Source organism: Phoenix dactylifera, unplaced genomic scaffold (genome assembly GCF_009389715.1).
Source record: "Phoenix dactylifera cultivar Barhee BC4 unplaced genomic scaffold, palm_55x_up_171113_PBpolish2nd_filt_p 000092F, whole genome shotgun sequence".
NCBI classification, from domain to species: Eukaryota; Viridiplantae; Streptophyta; class Magnoliopsida; order Arecales; family Arecaceae; genus Phoenix; species Phoenix dactylifera.
Genome location: NW_024067680.1, coordinates 1,196,963 through 1,217,143, shown reverse-complemented (window position 1 = coordinate 1,217,143; position 20,181 = coordinate 1,196,963). Strand labels below are relative to the sequence as shown.

The 20,181-nt window shown below is 36.4% G+C and overlaps 1 protein-coding gene across 1 annotated transcript; it reads left to right on the top strand.

Moving 5' to 3' along the window:
* The first annotated feature begins 1,808 nt into the window (after positions 1–1,808).
* On the top strand, positions 1,809–19,857 carry LOC103718686 (ADP-ribosylation factor GTPase-activating protein AGD5-like). Its single transcript, XM_008807611.4, has 11 exons — positions 1,809–2,031; positions 4,378–4,436; positions 5,273–5,363; positions 6,453–6,507; positions 6,609–6,699; positions 6,836–7,034; positions 15,222–15,435; positions 15,959–16,344; positions 16,727–16,981; positions 17,093–17,151; positions 19,311–19,857. Exons 1-11 carry the CDS (start codon positions 1,981–1,983, stop codon positions 19,465–19,467), a joined length of 1,617 nt encoding a protein of 538 aa, XP_008805833.1. The 5' UTR covers positions 1,809–1,980; the 3' UTR covers positions 19,468–19,857.
* The last annotated feature ends 324 nt before the right edge of the window (positions 19,858–20,181 follow it).

Below are 20,181 nucleotides of genomic sequence, written 5' to 3'. Positions count from 1 at the left end.
CTGGGATTTATAAAGTATAAAAATTGAATAGATATTGAATATTTCTGGAGAAATCTGTCAATTCAATTGGATTTTAGTAGATGGCATTTTGATTTGAGGAAAAAAAAAACGTCTTTGCTGGAATTGAGACTATACATTTCATATGACATAAGCATGATTTTTAGATGGTAAGCATTTATTATCATCTGAAGAATATATAATTGGATTTGCTTTTTCAAACCTATTAAGAAAAGTTTATGCAAGTACAAACATTTTGATATTAGGAAATCATAAATTCTGAGATAATACTAAATAAAAAATCAAGCATTCTGCATAAAACTTAATTGTTATTGTTTGAAATTAAATAACTACAAATATCATGAAATTTTAAGTTTGCTATTGTTAGAGGCAATACTTCTATCATTGGCCTATAATTTCTAAATATTAAGAGATTATAAGTTTCAACATATTATTACAAAAGTTAATTATTTTTTTTACCTATTAGGATCCATCCTTGTTAACAAAAGCCAAAAGTTTGCAGAAGTTTGTAAACCAAAATTTATATTATAGAAAGTTTGAGAGGTCTTTTATCTCGTGGATTGTCATGTTACTAGAGAAGACATTGATACTCATTATCAACAATTTGTAATCACTACTTACTTCCCAAACTTTAATATGTGATGAAGTATATATCTTCACTTCCTAGAGTTTTTCTTCTAATTTACCAATATTTTTTATTGAATATTAATGCTTCCATTTCCATACCCTAAAAGAAATATAAAATTATTTTCTTAACAAATAAGATTAAAAAATAATAATTCTTCGATATTCAATGCAATAAAGTCATTCTTGCATGAAAGTTCGAAGAAGATAGGCCGAAAAAGTGAGAACTAACATATGCGTCGGTAATTAGCAACTTTAAAGATTGTTTAAAAGGTAAAATTTTATACTTAAAATAAACAATATTTTGAATATGGATACAAGTACATAAATCTAGGATATGCTCTCATTATCGTTTACCAACATGCATGAAATTAATGCTATGAGTAAAATATATCCAAAGTTATCATCCACACACAAATATGAATTCTTGCTTCAAATTAATTTTTGTAATATATATCAGATGTTTCGGTCTCGAATTTGGACAATTTATCATTAATTTTGAATTGTTATCTATTTTTTCAAAAAATTAATATAAAGTATGTAGTTTATCTCCTATAATTTGTGCATACATACGTACGTACATTCATACACACCCAAGCACTTTCCAACTTACATTATTTTTCCCTAATATTTTATATGTTGACTAATGGCCAATATAATATATTCCACGATAAAGCATTTCGATGGCCGAAGGGATCCTAAAATTCTAAATCGTGCCTAAATAATAAAATTAAAATTGCACATATATGATATACATTTATTATACAATATATTAAGAAAATCAAGTGAGGCTTAATTCAAACACATGTATGTTCAATTTGATGCAGAAGTTAGAGTTCCTAGACCAAAATATAATCGACTGTTTTGATTGAAAGTACCAAACTCTAGAACTTTGCATGTGCTTCTCACGTGAACAGAAACATCAGCCCTGCTGGACTCTTATTACAAAGGTTTCTTCATCAAGAAGCATAGATATAAATAAATCGCCATTATTTGTATGGATTCTCATCAGATTCCGTATAGCCTGGATCTGAAATGCATCCATGCATCACACGTTTGTCCTTCTCACGTGTGAGGCTTGCAGGAAACCGATCCAGTGAAACAAACCCCATATAGTAATAATAATAAGAAGATGAAGAAAAGTAGTTTAAAAAGGGAAAATTAGTCCATTTGGTTCCTCTCCTTCTTGTTCTATCTCCTCGGGGACGAGAGAGCTAAAGAGACGATAAAGGGGAGAAGCCGTCGATTCTTCTTCCCCCCTTTTCCCATCTATTTGCAATCAACTCTCTCTCTCTCTGAATCCAGGGGGAAGCTCCGAGAATCGACGAGGGCATCAGAATGAATGAAAAGGCCTCCGTCTCCAAAGAACTCAATGAGAAACACCGAAAGGTCCGTTCTTGTCTCAGATTACCCCGTTTTTGTATGACTTTAACCGATAAATTCTATCTCTATGGTAAAAAGATGCGATCATTTTAGTGCCATTTCTTTGATTTGGTGAGTTAATGTGCCGGAAGGTGGAATTTTGTAGATCCGGGATTGGGGCGTGCTATTAATGATTTAATGTCTGAGTTTTTATCGGGTTCAAGATTTGGTGTTTTGGTGGTGGAGGAGTTCTGCCTCAATTTCTTCATTTGGTACACTGTACACAATGCGTCGAATATCGATCCTTGAAAAGTAACTAAATTATTAAAAAGATCGATCTTTGATCCGTTTGCAATGAGAATGAGGGATCTGATGGCTGTTTCCAGTTCTCGGCTCTACTCGTTTTATTTTATACGGTGAAAATTCTCGAACGTTCTTGCATACCGTTATTTGGGCATGATGCTGTCCGATTAATATCTTTTCTTTATCTTTTGTTTTGATAGACATAGCTTAAAAATTGAATGCGGGATTGGAGCAGGAGATTGAGTTATAGACCTATATACAATGATTCTTTTTTCGTTCCTTCTTTGTTCAGAATCTTAAAATTAGTTTAAATTGGATTTATGGCCACCATCGATCTTTGTTATCTTGGTTTGGATCGAGTTGACCCATAGTCATTGGAGAGAGGCATTCCCATGATCCAGACATTGGATATATCAAAAAATTATAAACTTTAATAATTCTTGGCCCTTTTTATTTAGTAGATTGCAGCAAAACCTTCTTCTTCATCCCTATTTACTTCATTACTTTTGTCCTATTTTCTTCCACTTTTGAATTAGAATCATTTTACAATTCTTGATCTTAGGATTTTACAATAAGGAGATTAGAAAATCACATTCGAAGGTTCAATTGGAATAAGCCTTCGTTGGAAGAAATGTTGCAGCATTCACATTTCCATCTGGACATTATTATCTTGGCAGTGGTAATACAATGTGCTTTCACCAATCATAGCAGCTAATATCTTCACCTTTACACTGTTGCTGGACTTGTATGATGTCATGTATCTTTTGTTCATTCCTTATTTTCATGCACTGATTGTGTAACAGTCTGGAAGCAAATCTGAGATGTGGTTTGCTGGATATTTCTGATATTTCTCCAATGTGTATAATGGATCTGAGATGTTGAAAATAATGATCCCGTATATTTAGGCCATGCTTTTGATAACAACCATGTTATCGTTTGAATGGTCACGAGGACTGCATTTCCATTCCTTACTACAGTCCAATAGACTTTTAGATCCTTTATCTTCAAATCTAATGTTTCAATTTAGCATCCATTAGTGTTCTTGTTCCATCAATTTGTCAGGAGTTTACATACTGGATATAACCTTGACTGCTCATCAGTGTCCAAATAGCTAATCATTGTACTGTATATTATCGACTCAAGCCAGTAAAATAAGTTGTTTCTAATTTTTCTTTTTCTGTAATTTTTTTCATTATTTGTCCCATGAAGATGACTGCTTTGATGGTTGACATTTCTCCAAAACTATATCAAACAAAGTGTACTGGCCTCAGAATTGCAATCAACATAGTGATGGTGTGATATCAGTGCTATTAAGGCGATGCTGAATTATTATGTGAGTGGAGCTTTTGCATAATAGTGGTTTCAATGGTAGCAGCGAAGATGACATTGATCTCTGGCGCCTTTGCACAAATACAAAAAGTCTGATAAAAAACTACATAGATTTTTTTCTTCACAATTCTTCTCTATTACAATAAAATTGTGATATATGCTGTGTGCACTTTTCAAGCCATGTAAGATGTGTCCTATAAGTCTCTTGTCTATGATTTTTTCGCATCTGAGTCGTTTCAGTTAGTTTCTGGCCTTAATGATTGAAGATTAAACATAAGTAAGGACCTACAGTTCTTCTGAATGTACTTGGTTTATACTTCTATTGAATTTAGGGTGTCCTTACTAGATTATGCAGGACATACATAGGTAGCAAACAATCTTTTGTTCACCACATTTTTTTGAACAAGCAATATTGTAAATCTTGGTGAGTCTGAAAGCTCCAAAGAATGTTCTTATAGTTGTCCTGGAGCCCCCCCACCTGGTGGTTAACTTCCTGTGGAGTCTTTGCAGGTGGATAAATTATAACCCTGACCTCCTCTGGCTTGGCAACTCTATATAATTATTTTGCCAAATCTATTGCTTCTTGTAAATACAAGTTCATGTTCATCCCTCAGTTCACTCCTTAATCATTGCTTGTGGATTATTTTTCTTAAAGTATAGAGACTCTGTTGTCTCGTTTACATTGAGGTGCCATCTGAGTTCCTGTTCCATATAAAGATGTTCTACTTTTTTTATTTGCAGATATTGGGGGGTCTTCTCAAATTGCCAGAGAACAAGGAATGTGCCGACTGCAAAGCTAGGTAAGTCTTGGATTGAGATATAACTAGATTTCATTGTTGCTTAGTTTTGCATCCAGACCTTTAAACAGGTATTTAGATATTGCTAGGAGCAAGGATCAGAGTACCATTCTGTACCAAATTAGACTGGCATTTGGCATGCCCCTCATACTGGTATGAAAGAAAGGACCGGCTATGTGTCAGTACCAACTACCATACCATGTGTTGTATGGTACAGTACGGTACCAAACTGGTGCCTGACCAGGACAGGCATCAGTGCTGAGATTTTAAGCCTCTGGTAGGAGATTTTAGTGTGCCGTTGTTCAAGTCCATATACTATTGCTTATGCAATCTTTCCAAAATAAAGGAAAATTAAAAAGGAAATCCTCATTATAAATAATTACTGCCTGAAGCCCTTCATTTTATGCTACATGCAATACATGCATGCTATTTGAGCATAGAAATGGTATAAATATTTTGCAACTCTTCCTATACTATCAAATTCTGGTTTCTGCAAGTTGACTATTTTCTGAAGATCAGAACTGTGAATTTTGCTTCTCTAATAGCAGTTCTTGAGACTAGGCCAAGATTACTGTGCCTTTTCCCAAATTGTCCTGAGAATTCATCAAATTTAATGATTCCAAATATAAAGAATTGACTACAATACCAATATGGTATACATGGGACTGCAGTAATTTTTGCCAATCAAGGCACAAAGCGAGATAAGGTGAAGCTTTCTTGCCTTATTAATTATCATTGGAATAAATAATAACTTAGATAGTTTTATGATAAGGTCATACCTGAGATAGTTCTATGATAAGACTTCTGTTTGAATCTAAGTTTGGCTCATCTTCTTGCAGAGGTCCACGATGGGCAAGTGTAAATCTGGGTATCTTTATCTGCATGCAGTGTTCTGGGATCCATAGAAGTTTGGGAGTGCACATTTCAAAGGTCATTAATAGCTCCTAACTACGTGCACTCTTCATTTTTTAATTACATTTCATTTTTTGGTAGACCAATTTCATTGGAAGATATAGAATCGTTGTTTCCAAGTTGAGTTTTTGTAAACAGAGGATTATAATCCATAGGCACTATTCATACACTCTTTGCTGTTATAACTTACAATCGTATTGACGAGCTCATCTTGTGGCCAATATGCACTGTGATCATGTTTATTTTATTCCCTTTTTCTGAATCTACTGGTCAATTTTTTATTTTTGCATGTTGTAAAAGGTCATGCTTATGATGTCATGTATGATATCCCGGTAGTAATATTCCAGCCAATATTGTTATCATTGGTTGGAAATAGAAACATATTACATACTTTTACATTAATGCCATTGAGATGAAGCTTAATTGACCAAGTGTTTTATCATTCTAGTTCCTAGTAAGTTATGATCTTTTTGTTGTTAGCTTTCAAACCTTCAGATATTATGCATCAGATGATAATTCCGACAGAACCAACTTCGGTTTTTATATTTTCTGCATGTGTCCGACCTTTGAGAAGTTATTGCTCTCTCTAATAAAAGGTTAAACTTCATTCTGTTTATTGAGATAATAGTTTTACCTTCTATTAACTATGACTGTGGAGATGATTAGGGTCAACTCCTCGCCTTTGTAATAATCTTCGTCATCTTGGTCATAATCAGGCTCAAGTATCTTTGTTAGGAGAATTTTTTATATTATCCTCCTGTTCTTTTCCCCTTTTTTATCATCTGTTTTCACTGGGATATTGTCTCTGTTGATCCATTAACAGATATAAACATGACGTGACTTTAGCACAAAATATGCTAGAAAGTTTCTTGAAAAATAACATGCCACTTAAACTTCAGCTAAGTTTGGATTTTTTTTACTCAACAAAGCCTTCCCACCATGGAATTGGCAACAATTGAGATATGTAGATCTAATTTGCAGGTCCATGATATGACCTGTCATTTTGCTTGACTTCTAGGGATAGCTGTGTTTTCTGGTTGGCTTATATTTTCATGACTTACCAGTTTATTTGCACTTCTAACTTCACCTGATTAAATTCTACTGCAGGTAAGGTCTGCAACACTAGACACATGGCTCCCGGAGCAGGTTGCGTTTATCCAAAGTAAATATCTTGAGTTTTTTCTTCATTTTGTATTTTTGTTACTTCAAAAGTCTCTATCATTTCATCGTCATCATTGTGTTGTGGATTCTGGTTGTGCACAGAAATGGGAAACGAAAAGGCAAATAGCTATTGGGAAGCAGAACTACCTCCAAATTACGACAGAGTTGGAATAGAGAACTTCATTCGTGCAAAGTATGGCTATTTTCATTATTTTTTGGATGTAGACATACTTCACATGTCTCTATGTGTGCCTTTTTCGTCAAATCTTTGTAAGATTTTTGTTACTATAAGCTCAATTTACTCTTACTAAAACAAATGGAGCTTCCAGATATGAAGAAAAAAGATGGGTACCAAGGGATAAAAAGTCAACATCAATTTCAGAGTTGGTGGAAGAAAATTCAGAGAAACCAGGTGATAGTGGTGGACATGGTTCTGCCAATAATGTGAATTCTTCTGAGAAGCGGACTACTATTCCACCACAAAATGCAAGGACAGATAATCTTGTGGTTCCTAAAATACCCAGCCCGGTAATCTTGATATATTATTTTTTTCAGTCCACAGATTTCTATAGATATATCTACTTCAATCTAAACTTGTATAATAATTGTCATGTGCATTGTTTGTTGACTATCCCATATGCCGTGAAATGTTGAAAATGCTTTTGAAAAAGGTTTTATGCAAGGCATGTTGAAGCGGCCCGTACCGGCCGGTTCAGCCCGTACCGAACCGGTACTGGCGCCGTCCGGTCCGATTCGGCCACAGAAACAATTCTAGCCCTGAAACCGACCAATACAAGGCCGAACCGGATGGAACTGGACCGGTTCCGTCCGATTTGGCCAGGACTCGGTGTGAACCGGCACCAAGTCCGGTTTTCACATTGCGCCGCATTGTGGCTTTTAAAGCTATTGTTCTATGGCATTTACGGTTTTCACAGTGCGCCGCGTTGTGGATTTTAAAGCTATTGTGCTGTGGCATTAAATGCCACAGCCGAGCGCGCTGGTGCTCGCCGCGTGCGCACGCTATGGCCGGTTCAAACGGGTCCAAATTGGTACTTACACCGACCGGTACCGGTTCGGCGATTTTTAGTTTTACGATTATTTAGGATGCCTTTGCCTGAACATTATAGAAACTTTATCTTTACTATTATTTTTTCAGTAATTAAGATTTTATTGATGTGAGAAAGGTTTGCAAATGATACTAGAAGTTGGTTTTTGGTACTCAGCACATTGTAAGATTCTGTGCTAAAATGTATGGCATCCATTGTTGTTGCCCCTGTGCTCACACTAGTGCTGGAGAATTATTACTGAAGTACTTGAGCATACTAAATACTTTCAGCTGGAAAAAGAACAACTTTGAAATTCTTGTTGACGTTAATAATGTCAACCTTAAGGTCACGGGCTTGAACCTGACTTAGCATTTAAAAAGAAGGATGTATAATGCAAACTTTATGTCAAGGATTTCCGAAAAGAGCATTTGGTTTGTATACAGCAATTATCACTTTGTTTTCTTATTACATTACTAGAATGTGCGACATGCACTACATGTAGTATGGAGAAAGATGACTCCTGAGTGGAGCATCATGAACCACTCAGGAATTTGCTTTTAATTATAGAATGGATTTGAAATATATGCTGGAAAATTTTTTGACATCATGGGTTTCTACCTTGTTATTGCATTCTAAAGAAGAATGGCTTGATTGGTCTAGAGACTTTTAGAGGGCACCATGGTGTTTTCAATGATTGTAGGGCCTTTTCGGCTGGATCCGTCAGGATAGGCTGGGATGGAACCGCAGGATGAAGGGAGAGGAAGTTGGAGAGAAGGAAGGGAGACCACAGGGGTGCCGTGGCCCGTTCCTGTGGGATAGGAAAAGACCTCGAAAGGTGTTTCTTTTTGTCCTGCAGGGAGCTGGCCCCAGGATCCCCATGCTTCTCCCTCTTCTGTTCACACGCTCCAGCTGGAAATTTCCAAAAAGGTCCATATTGTCATTTCAGTCCTATGCCCTTGTATCTGTACCCCGTGGATCAGATTAAGTGTACATATGGATGATTTTATTAATACCATTCAGTATTATTAAATATAGAATCAGGCTTCATGATTCTTTTGAACCATTCAGTGAGGTAATGACATTCATTCAGTGTCCAAGGTGATTGCTCCACCTCCTATGTGAACTTTATCTTGTTCTTAGTCGATAAATTTAGCAAGTGGTGGTGTTCGGCTTGTATCTCAAATTGACCCATTATGTGGAATAACCTAGAATTAGATTATTAGATTTGCTTATATCAATTTTTGCTTCAGGATCAATATGCTGGCAAACTTTTGTAAGATTCAGGATTATGACCTTAGGCCCAATATGATGAGGTCAAATGATTATTAACTGCTTCTGCAACATATGTTGATATAAAGAATCAACATGATATTTTTATTTTCAATTTGCAGTATGGTGCTTTAGTTCAGCAGCGTCATGTCAAAATGTAAGCCTTTCTTTGAAACAACTAGTTGCACTGCGTTTTCAAGTTGATTCTTTGTTGGCCAGCAGCACCAACTTTCAATTGAAACATTTATAGATAAACTACACAAAATCCACAGGCATTTGACAATACCATAGTATTCCTTTCCCTCTCCTTTTTGCCTGGAAAGCATCTCAGAATAACTTGCTGCCTTCACACGGCAAAAGGAGCTGTTGTGTTGTCAGTTCTCACTTCTCATTGCCTTTATACCTCAAATGCAAAGGGTTAATGATTTGATCCCATTGACTTGGATGGCATATTTACACTAACCATTCCATGCACAAATGGTTTTTTAAAAACTCATCAGCTGGAAATTTCTTTAAGGGCTTTTCTGGTTACTTCTGCAGAAATATCCTACAGGAATTGAGGGGAGAGAGGGGAAGGGAAGGATGAGAGAGGGGACGTAGGGGGAGAGAGGGGATGTAGGGGGAAGGGAAGGATGAGAGAAGGGACGTGGGGGGAAGGAAGGATGAGAGGGAGAGGGGAGAGAGGGGACATAGGAGGAAGGGAAGGATGAGAGAGAGAGGGTGGAGGATCAGCGACCATGAGGGGAGAGGATGTTGGAAATGCAAGAAGAAAAAAAAGATGCATGGAGGTCTTTTTTTCCCCCTCCTCATGATTTGGGCTGGGGGGATTGGGTTGATATGGACCATGCCCAAATGGGCTGCCCAATCCACTAAACCAGCAGGAAATCTAGCTCAGTCCTGCCAGATTACCCAAGCAGGCCCTAAGTAGCATGGTTTTCCTATGAGTTTATACAGTTTTTGATTGATGCAGATCATCATGTGAGGTTGATTGGCATATCATATTCTTATACAGGTTCAAATGAAGTTAACTGACAATTTTGAAGTAGTAACAAGAAAATATCACATTTAAGATCTAGGCAGTTTTATTATAAGTTGATAACGAGGTGGTCATAGTCAATCTACACCAAGTTTATGCGGTTCAAAACAGCCTTTATTTTCTATGTGGTTGTCTATAATCTTATGGAGGATTATCTTGTCCTTTGACTAAACGTGTGCATGACAAATGAGCAGATAAACTAATAATACTCTATTGTAATTGGTCCACTGATCCCCTTGTCACCCAGAAGTGGTTCGTTGGAGTTTCTATTTCATTTGTGTACCAGCATATGCTCGCACGTGATGCACATTGCGATTAAAAAAAAAGTTAAAAAATTTACATATATTAGTTACATAAAGTTTGCTATATATATTAGTTAACAATTTACGGTCATAAGATTTTTTTGTGAATATGTGTTTTTGAAATATTCTTAATGTTAAATTTCATTTTGTTAAAATAAATTGTAATATACATTGAATATACTAAAATTTAAGAAATGTACCATTTTGTACTTCTTTGATTCCTTAAGAAGGTTATGTTCCAATTGAATCCTTGCATGTAAATGCATATGGATATGGACATGATAAAATCTAGAGAGGGTTTAGAGACATCTTAAGATGAATGATAAAATGGTTGATTTGTTTCTTAGTATGTAGGATTTATGTTGAGAAGAAGCTTGATATGTATCATTTTTAATTCAATTAGAATAAAGTGAATGGAATATTATAAATAAGATTTCTTTCTTATGTGCCCATGAAATTGCCTTCATTGTGTACTTAAGCCCTAGAAAATTGATTTGCATGTATTCCCTTGACATTTGGGTTTTTTTGGCAACACCACCCATGTGGTTAAAGCATGTCCTGACCATGTCAAAAGATGGCCATTTACCTTGACATGTATTACCTTTTGCTATAATACCCCTCCATTGGACAATAGAAACTTTAGCGTTCTTTTTCTTTTTATAATAATTGCCTCCAGAAATGCCCCTCAAAACTTGAGGGCAGCTCTGTTATTCAACTTAATTGGTTATTGTGTAACCTATTTATAGTGCAGTTAGACTTATGAGGCATAGGGAACCACAGTAGCAGGGATAGTATTGCTGGAAAAAACTGAAATGCTGGAGGGTTGGGGGGTATGTATGCAAGTATCTATTTCTGGGGTAAATACACACAAAATTTTTTTTACAGGAGTATCTGTGCAACCTGATAAATAAATGGATTAAAACACTAAAAGTACCAGATTTTTTGCAACTTGGAGTTGTTGAAGTGTGTAAAAAAATCCACAATATAATGAACTAAGCGAAGCTTGGACTTTGCAGTTAAAATCAAAAAGAATTTTCTTAAAAAAATCAAAAGGAAATATGGCCTTCTAAAACAAGTTTTGAAAACCCATGGAACGAGGCGGTCCCAGTTTTTCCATGAACGGGACGCACTACCATCCCACCCTGACCCAACACTTTGGATAGAGGATGTCCCAAGACATATTGATCGGGGCATTGGGATAATGGCGGGATGGTCTTATCCTGACACTCGGGATGGGACCCCGTCCCAGTTTCTACGGGACGTCCCACCACGACTTGAGTCTTTGTTCTAAATTTCTTTTGGATATGTTGTGCACACCTTATATATACATTTTCTGTCTTCTGATATTTAGAGATGCCTACGAATTTTGTGCAAGGGCCATTTGCAATCACCAAATTATAAGTAGCGCAAAAAGGAGAAAATACGATGTAGAGAGATGGTGAAAAATGCATGGCACTTGGTGCATGGGCTGGGAGTTTTTGTGTATGCACGATAGAGAGAGAGAGAGAGAGAGGAGCCACCATTGAAGGGTTAAATTAGCTAAGATTTCCAAGTTTGATTGGAGATAGAGATGATGGGGGAGAAGTATAAGAAAGAATAACAAGATGAGCTATCCAACTTCGAGAATGCGCAACGGTCAGAAAGTCGGGCACTGTAAATATTTAAAAAAAATGAAACCAAATTAGGCAAGGAAAGTGGGATGTGGATTAAAGGTATTATTCAGGGGTCCATGCACAATTTTTCTATGTGCTCCCTTAGTCATTGGAATGGCAGCTAGTGCTTGAAAGAGCACATATCAATCACTTCTAATCATGGACAGCTTTGTAAGCATGTATCGGACAGCTTAAACCACAATGTGTAGGTGAGCTATTTATAAAAACTATGGAAGACTGATTCCACATATAATAAAGTGAGACATGAGATGGGTTAATTGAGATTGATACAAAAGGAAAGAAAAAATCATGACGTGTGAGAGGTAAGTGAATCAACAGAAACAGATTTTTGATGTGTCCAGTAACTTGCAATTGGCTGATTAATGTGATCATACATCAAACTTATTGTGATTAAATTAAGAAAATATATGTAAATCAACTTATTTATATGTTTCTATGGAAGCGTTGATTATTGAATTGGTAAGAGAGTCCTCTCAAATTTTGCTTCTCAAGCTAGATGAAAAACATAGGAACATAATTTTATGTTTTAAATACTATGTGTATAATCATGTGCATATAATGTATAAGCTCTGATCCATTGCATTTCTAGGGCCAATTCACCCTTTTCTTTTTGGGCTGAGTGAGATGAATTTTGAATTAAATAGGTCAGAACCAAATATTCGAGCAAATACTGTGGTTAATTCATTCATATTTTTTCGGTCATGTTTAGTTATGACTTATGACAGATCTGCAACTGACAGGGTTACAGTTTTTGGATCTCAGTTATCTATTCATACCAAACTATGATGTCATATTGAGTTGTGTCTAATCCATTTACAAACTTATTTAGCTGTACTGAACTTTTTTCTTTTCATGTGTTACAACTAATTTTGTGCATGTCATGGATTGTTTACAAGAGAGAAGGCAGAATTATTAAAAGATGGAGTAAACAGGAAGTACAATAATAGCATGATAACAGGCTTGAGAAAAAAGCAAAACACAAAACGAAACGAAATAAGTTAAAAAACAGAGTTTGAGGTGTTAATGTCAGGAACTAAAAATAAAATTAAAAATATAAGACAATACTTTTGATGCTATCCGTTTATATTTTTATGTAAATTATTAATATCATCCCTGCCTTTTGATTCACTTGTTTTCTTCTTTCTTTGGAAATAATAGGAAGTATGCATGAAGAGCATTTTCTTTTCCAAATTGTAAAGAAGGTCACGTAACAATTAAGGCATGAAAGGGAGAATAGTTGGATCGAAATGGGAAAAAATATAGTCTAGTATTATTCAGGATGGGACTTTTAAAATTGCGAAGAATGTATTTTCAGAGGGAAAAAAAACTCTGTGATAAGGCATGGTTTGTTAGGAAGCATGAGGGAGTGAACATGAGTTTTGTTAAAAAAAGAGGAAGGAGACGAACATGAGATTTTGCCTTTTTTCTATTAAGGAAAGAAATATTTGCAATAGAGATAGATTTGATTTCAATTTAAATTTTGGTTTCTTAGGAAAAAATGTATAGTTTGTTCTTTATTATGTTTGATTGGGTTAACAGGAAAGATGAGCTGGGTGCTTTATTGATTATGTATTTTCAGGAGGAGAGAGATATACTTAAAAAAAAAAAGTATTCTAGAAGATTACTATTTGTCATGTGACGAACTCCATGACATACATATGTAGCCTACGTAAAGGAAGATTAAAGATCCAACAGGAGGATTCTCCCCAATAGGATTGACAAATATACCTGCAGGTTCCAATGTGGGCTTCCCTCCTCTTGTTCTGTTATAATTGCTCACTGATTTGGATTCCACAAATCTCAAATATAATAAGTGTTCTAATTATAGATATAGAGACAACTTCATCTTTAAATTATCTGTTTCTATGTCCTTCCTCAATAATGTGGGTTTCACTCCATTATCTGAGCAATCTGATCTGCATGCTGCTCTTTTTTCTTTCCCAAGTCAGTCACCTTGACAGGATCAATAGAAGCAAAAGATGCAAACTTCATCAACCGTCCCAAATATCATGGAATCATGCATTCCTAATAATATATCCCTGTTTGATTTAATACAGAATGCCTGATAGATGATGCCTAGATGTAGATGACAGTTGATTCACTGCCATCATGCATCATTAAGTTTCTCAATTATGATAATGGCCAATACTAATCAATTAAGATTTCAGAATATTGCTATTGGGTGTTTAAATTGGGAGTAGGGAATTACGAAATTAGAGGGCAAAAACATTTTGGTAACCAGTTTGTGCTTACGTATTGGAATATTGTCTCTTCATTTCATATTTGAAACCATTTGTGGTGGGACCAGGAGAAGAGAAAGGATGACATAAGCACGCTAGGACATCTAGGCCTCTAGCATGAAACAACCAATAACGTATTTTTTTCTTATTCTCTTGGGTCTTTCATTTTTCTCCATATCTTTCAGGTACTCATTTGTTATTAGTGAATGAGGCAGAATCCCTTACCTCTCCTCTTTCTCTGGCGTTAAGAAAAAGAACACCACTGAGTCGTAAGGATTTTGGGGCATTTAATGCTTCCAATTATTTGCTATAGCTTAGAGGTGGATGCATGAGAACTTTTGATGGTCCCTCGTCGATTTGGTTAAAAAAAAAATCCTAACTTGCATTGGGGTCTAGGTCTCTAGGATATGGTGGAAACAAAAATTGATGAATAGAGTATTTCTAGAATACTCCTGAAACTCAAATTGTCTCTTTTTAATATTTTATTAGTATAAACATGAACATAACCATCCAGCCTTGTCCCAACTAGTTGGGGTTGGCTTTTTAGATCCTCATTCCCTGTGCATTCTTATTTAAGGATACCTCTAATGTTACAAGCTTAACAGGGGAGATCCTAACATTCATGAATATTAAACTTGGATCCATTTCATTATTTGACAAGTTTTCTACAAGAGGCTGTTAACCTGACGTGAATCCTCTTGCGTGGGGGACCAGCTTTGGCCGTGTTTGATATAGTGTAGATTTCTGAACTGTAAATGCTTTCCTTAATTGGTATTGCTTGGGGATTCTGGATTCAAAAGTGGCACGTGCACTCTTCTTTGTTTGGTCTATGTTATTAATGGTTGTTGGATGTCTTAACTTTTGCAATTGGATTTCTTTAATACTTTCTCCCTTTAAATGTAAATTTTATTGTGATCTGTTGAATAATATGGACATTATTATGTGAATTTATGATCATGAAACCTGATGCAGTTGATTTAGTTAGCAGAACTTTTTCTTTATTATGTGTTCTGCCTTTGTAGTTTCTATCATATGTATGAACTCTTATAAAAAGATTTGCTTTTCCCCGGCTTAAAATGGATTCCTGTTCTATTATATCAAAGAATGTTTGAAGATAATTACAACCTGTTATGGCTTCCTGTTAAATAGGTACCCCCTGAATCAAAAGCAGAACCAGTCACAATCCTGGTAAGTCCTCCACAGCCTTCAGAGACAGCTCCTGCTGTAGTCGATGCTCCACCTGCCCCACCACCAAAAGTTGATCAGACAGTTGATCTTTTCAACGTGCTTATGGTGGAGGACCCAAGTGAAAATGTGTCAGAATCATCTTCCACTGATGATAATGCATGGGCAAATTTCCAGTGTAAGCTATGCTGCATTCTTAGTCATGGGGACTGAGCTTTTTTTGCAGTTCATGTTTGTTTCCTGTGGTCAACTTTTCCTTCACTGAAATGCAGCTTCCATTTTTTCTATACTTGGGTTTTTCTTGTGATCATCAATCTCTTTCTTCTAACCATCTTAGATGATTCACATTTAGGTAGAACTGAAACTGGTATATTAATCTCTATAAGATGTAAATGCCTTGAAGTCCAGGCATGCTTCTGTACTCCAAAACCTTCATGCAAGTTAATAAGTTATATATATATATATATATATATATATATATATATATATATATATATATATATATTAAACCTTCATGCAGGTAATGCTCCTCTCCATATACTGCACATGCTTCTCTTGATAATAAATTTGATGAGGCTCATGCACCTAAGAGATCAGAGAAATAATAACTGTTGTCCCTTCTGCTGCACATGTATCTCATCTGATGAATTCTAGTTGTAAATGATGCAGTCAAATAATTTGTTAATTCTTGAATCTTGCAGCTGCAGAAGCAACCAGTGCCACAGAGAAAGACAAAACCATGAAACCTGTTGAAAGCAAGAGCCAATCTGCATCAGGAATCGAAGACCTATTTAAAGTCTCGCCAACAGCTACACTGCCTTCAGATCCAGGGAAAAACAGCACCATGAAACCTGTTGAACGCAAGAGTCAATCTGCATCAGGAATTGAGGACCTATTTAAAGATTCACCATCAGTTACACTGCCTTTGGCTTCAGAGAAAAACAGCACTATAAAACCTGTTGGAAAGAGTCAATCTGCAACAGGGATTGATGACCTATTTAAAGATCCAGCATCAATGGCACCGCCTTCAGCTCCAGAGAAATCTCAGGCAAATGTGAAAAATGACATCATGAGCCTCTTTGATAAGGTCAGTCATGAAGGAAATGGCATGCTTTAGCAATATTTTGAAATAAGTAGAGAGTTATTTGCACTTTTGCAGTATTTTCATAACTTCGGTTATCAAATTAATTTAAATGAGAATATATGAGTAATTTTTTAGTTCTTTTCCCATTTAAACCAAAAACTTGTTGATAGCTCTAACCTTTGTAATTGGGAGATTTGTAATTTTGTCATGCTGCATGGAAATACCCTTTTTAAGCTTATGAGATATTACCTTTTATAGATGAGCTGAAGGTCACAATTAAACTACTTCCTATGCATTTTCTTTATTATTATGTGAAATTTTAATTGGGTTTGATTGATGAGAAAAAGGTTTAATTGCTTCATCTTTTTGTGTTGATGTATTGCAGTCCAATATGGTGTCATCATATGCCGTTCGTCAACAGCAGCTTGCTTTCCTCTCCCAACAGCAGGCTCTTCTCATGGCTGCAGCTAAATCTGGCAGTGCACCTCCAATATTTCCTGGCAAAACTCATCAGCCAGGAGGTATTGATTCACATGAACCTAATGGAAATTTCATAACCCAAACTTGGCCAAATCTTGCTTATCAAATTCCTGGAATGTCATCTGTAGCTGGACAACAGAACACTGACATTCTCAGTCAGGTATTACACTTAAATACGCACCTGAAAAAGAAGATGCTCCAAATACACCATTGCTTACTCAGGATGTTGCAAATTTGCGATTCTGACTTGTTTCTTTCTTTCTGATGGCAGATTGGAAACATCGGTCAGGCACATCCATCTGGCAATTTTGGTCCTCTTCCTACATCTAGGTAGGCATTCGCCTAGCATTTCTATTTTTAATCTTTGTGTTCATGCCACACCCTTTTTTATTGCTGGATTTTGGTGTTCTACTGATACTCAGGCTAATTTAAACTTTATTGTTGCCAATCACTATTACTTGTATAATTCAGGTTTTTTTTTGAGTCAAGCATAACTTGTAGGCTATAAAAGTTTAGGGTTTGAATATGGATTTATAATTTCTTTAATAAAATAGTCCAACGTTAAACTTGCCCCTTCCTGAATATCGTCCAACTTTTCTTCTCTTCTGGTGAAGCCTGTCATAAGTTTTCTGAATGCACCTGCCACAGTTATGGTGCATCCTGATCTAATTTGGCATGGTAATTCCTAGTAGACTGTTGTAAGTTTGTTTGGCTGGAGGACCTGACACAAAATTGGTGCAGTCTAGTGAAGGGGTAAATTTAAAAGTGACGAGCTGAAAAAAAAGCTAAGAATAGTGAGAAGGAAATAAGAGTAAAATGGAATTCACTAAGCTGGGAAAATTGTGAGGCACCATGCAAAGTAAAAAAAGGAAGAAAATCAATTTATAATTCTTCATACACATCCTTTTGTACTTATGCAAGCCAAGCGAATGTTTAAGTCCTAGGAAACATTGGATGTATTAAAAACCCTTAAAATCCAAAACTGAGGTCTCTTTAATGCAAAATCTTGGGATTTCCAAACAGGATTTGTGTTCCTAATCAATTTGCATACTTTGTGCTAATTTTTGAGTCCATATCAATTAAACCAAAATTAATTGGGTGCCAGCAAGTTGTGAGGACTAAAACCAATTTACCCTCAGGCAGCCTCATGCCTAGAACAGCTAATGAATTTTCATGTTATGCCTCTAAGAAGAAAATATAACTAAGGGCCTGTTTGGCATCCTTTTATTTCTTTTTTTATTTTTAAAAATAGAATTTCAGAAATCGAGGCAATAAATATTTTTGGTACTATTATTTTTATTTTTTAAAATTTATTTTCATTATTTCTCGAAAAAGTAAAAGAAAGAAATCTTACCTCACCATTTTCAAAAATAAGAAACTTATGCCTTTTAGCACCACCATTAACTCTACATCCATTGTCACCGGCATTGTTGCCACTATTGTTGTCATTGTCTCCACCATTACCATTGTCACTACTACTACCATCATTATTTCCACCATCACCATCACTACTGCCACCATCATTATTGTCTCCATCACCTCTGCTGCACCGCCTTTGCCACGATGGCCTTTGCCGCTACCTATAAAGGTCAGCGAAATCGGTACCGGGCATCATACCATTCTCCGGTGGCATGAATTGGTACGGGCCGTGCCGAGCTTGTACCGATGGAGGAGACAACACAGACTATGGGAGAGAGAAAAAGAGAAAGAGATGGGGGAGAGAGAGGGAGGGAGGCCAGCGGATGGTGGCGGAGGTCGGTAGAGGCCATAGCTGCGGCCAGACCCCTATTTTATTCGAAGCGGCAGTGGCCTCCACCGGCCTCGCTTCCCGCGGCCTCCGGGCGCCTCCCGCCCTCTCCCTCTCTCTTCCTTCTCCGCTCGCTCTCTTTCCTTCTCCTTCTTCGGCTCCGACAACGGATTTTGTTTTCGTTGCCGGAACCGTATCAGCAAGCCATCGATACGGCTCGAGATGGCCGGAACCATTCGGTTCGAAACGGTTCCGCCGACCTTAACTTGTACCATTCTACCACTACCATCATTGTCGCTGCCACATTATTGGTGCCCCCACCACTAACCTGGTGTTGCGTTGCATTGCTAGTACCACCACTGTCACTACCTCCACTATCTCCACCTTCAATACCGCCATCTTGGCCTTCATCATCTTATTTATATTTTAAAAAAATAATTGATCATATCAAATATATTTATAGTTTAATAATTTAAAAATAAAATTGAAATATAATTTCTGTTTTTATTTAAAAAAAATGAAAGTGATGCCAAAAAGGCATCTAAGGTAATTGGGGATCTCCAAAAGTGCTGGTATATAGAAATTCTTGAAAATTGAAGTGTCTAGAGAGCACTATCAAAGTCAATTTTATTCTTCCGTACCATTTATATATGTTCTGCGTAAATATTAAAATTATTGCCAAAAGATGCTCTTAAGAGCAGCTAGCATGAGATTATATGTGTCTAAAAATATTATCTTGCAGGATGCATGCTACTGGATCAGCTGCACCTGTTAATGGAGCAACCACAGGTGGAGCTGGCAGAAACACTGCATCCTCGTCCCCTTCTACTACTCCCAACCAATCACTAAGTGATTACGATTTCTCATCTTTAACTCAAGGGATGTTCTCAAAACACTAAACGGAGAAAGGCACATGGCACAACAGATTATGGCGGTCTTCCATGTTAGCATTACGATCTACAGGGAAAGAAAAAAAAAACATATAAATACATAGCAGTGGCGGTTCTCCTGCATAGAGTTGTAAGTTGCATTTTAGGCATTGTATACTTATTTGATGTCTTCATTTGTATGAAAGGGTGTCCGGGATCAATAAAGATGGGCCAGTGGTTGCTGAAGTCTCTATAGTAATTGCAATGGCTGGGAGTATACTTGATGTAAAGTATGAAATTTTACTCTGACATTTTCTACAACTCAGATGAACATAACTGCACATATTGCTGCAGTCTTTGGAGTTCCATTGTATACCCGTAACTTCATAATTTTTTCCAAGAATGAACCATTTTATTATAGAGGGTAAGTGTCGGATTGATACCTTTTGTTTCATTTTATTTTATTGAGAAATATATGGGGATTGCACCCTTAGGGTTCAAATTCTTGAACACTTCCTAATGGAAAGGGATGCCGACCAGCTGAGCTAAGGCTGGTTGGGAAAATTTAACTGCTTCCTCAGTCCTAATCTTACATGAAAGTTTATCTTTGTAACTGACATTACTAATCTACATTAGCTATGCTAAAATCCTCACACAGTGCAAGAGCTAGTAAGAGGAGGGTATGCTTTGGAAGGCAGTGGAGTTTATCTAAAATTGAAAGAGAACAGTTGGAGGATGATTTGA

What these genes read in the sequence shown, in the direction of transcription:
- LOC103718686 (XM_008807611.4), top strand. Translation starts at nt 1,981, where the DNA reads ATGAATGAAAAGGCCTCCGTCTCCAAAGAACTCAATGAGAAACACCGA. An exon ending in TGCATGGGCAAATTTCCAGT is followed by an intron (nt 15,436 to 15,958) that starts GTAAGCTATGCT and finishes TGAATCTTGCAG; the next exon opens with CTGCAGAAGCAACCAGTGCC. An exon ending in GGTCCTCTTCCTACATCTAG is followed by an intron (nt 17,152 to 19,310) that starts GTAGGCATTCGC and finishes ATTATCTTGCAG; the next exon opens with GATGCATGCTACTGGATCAG.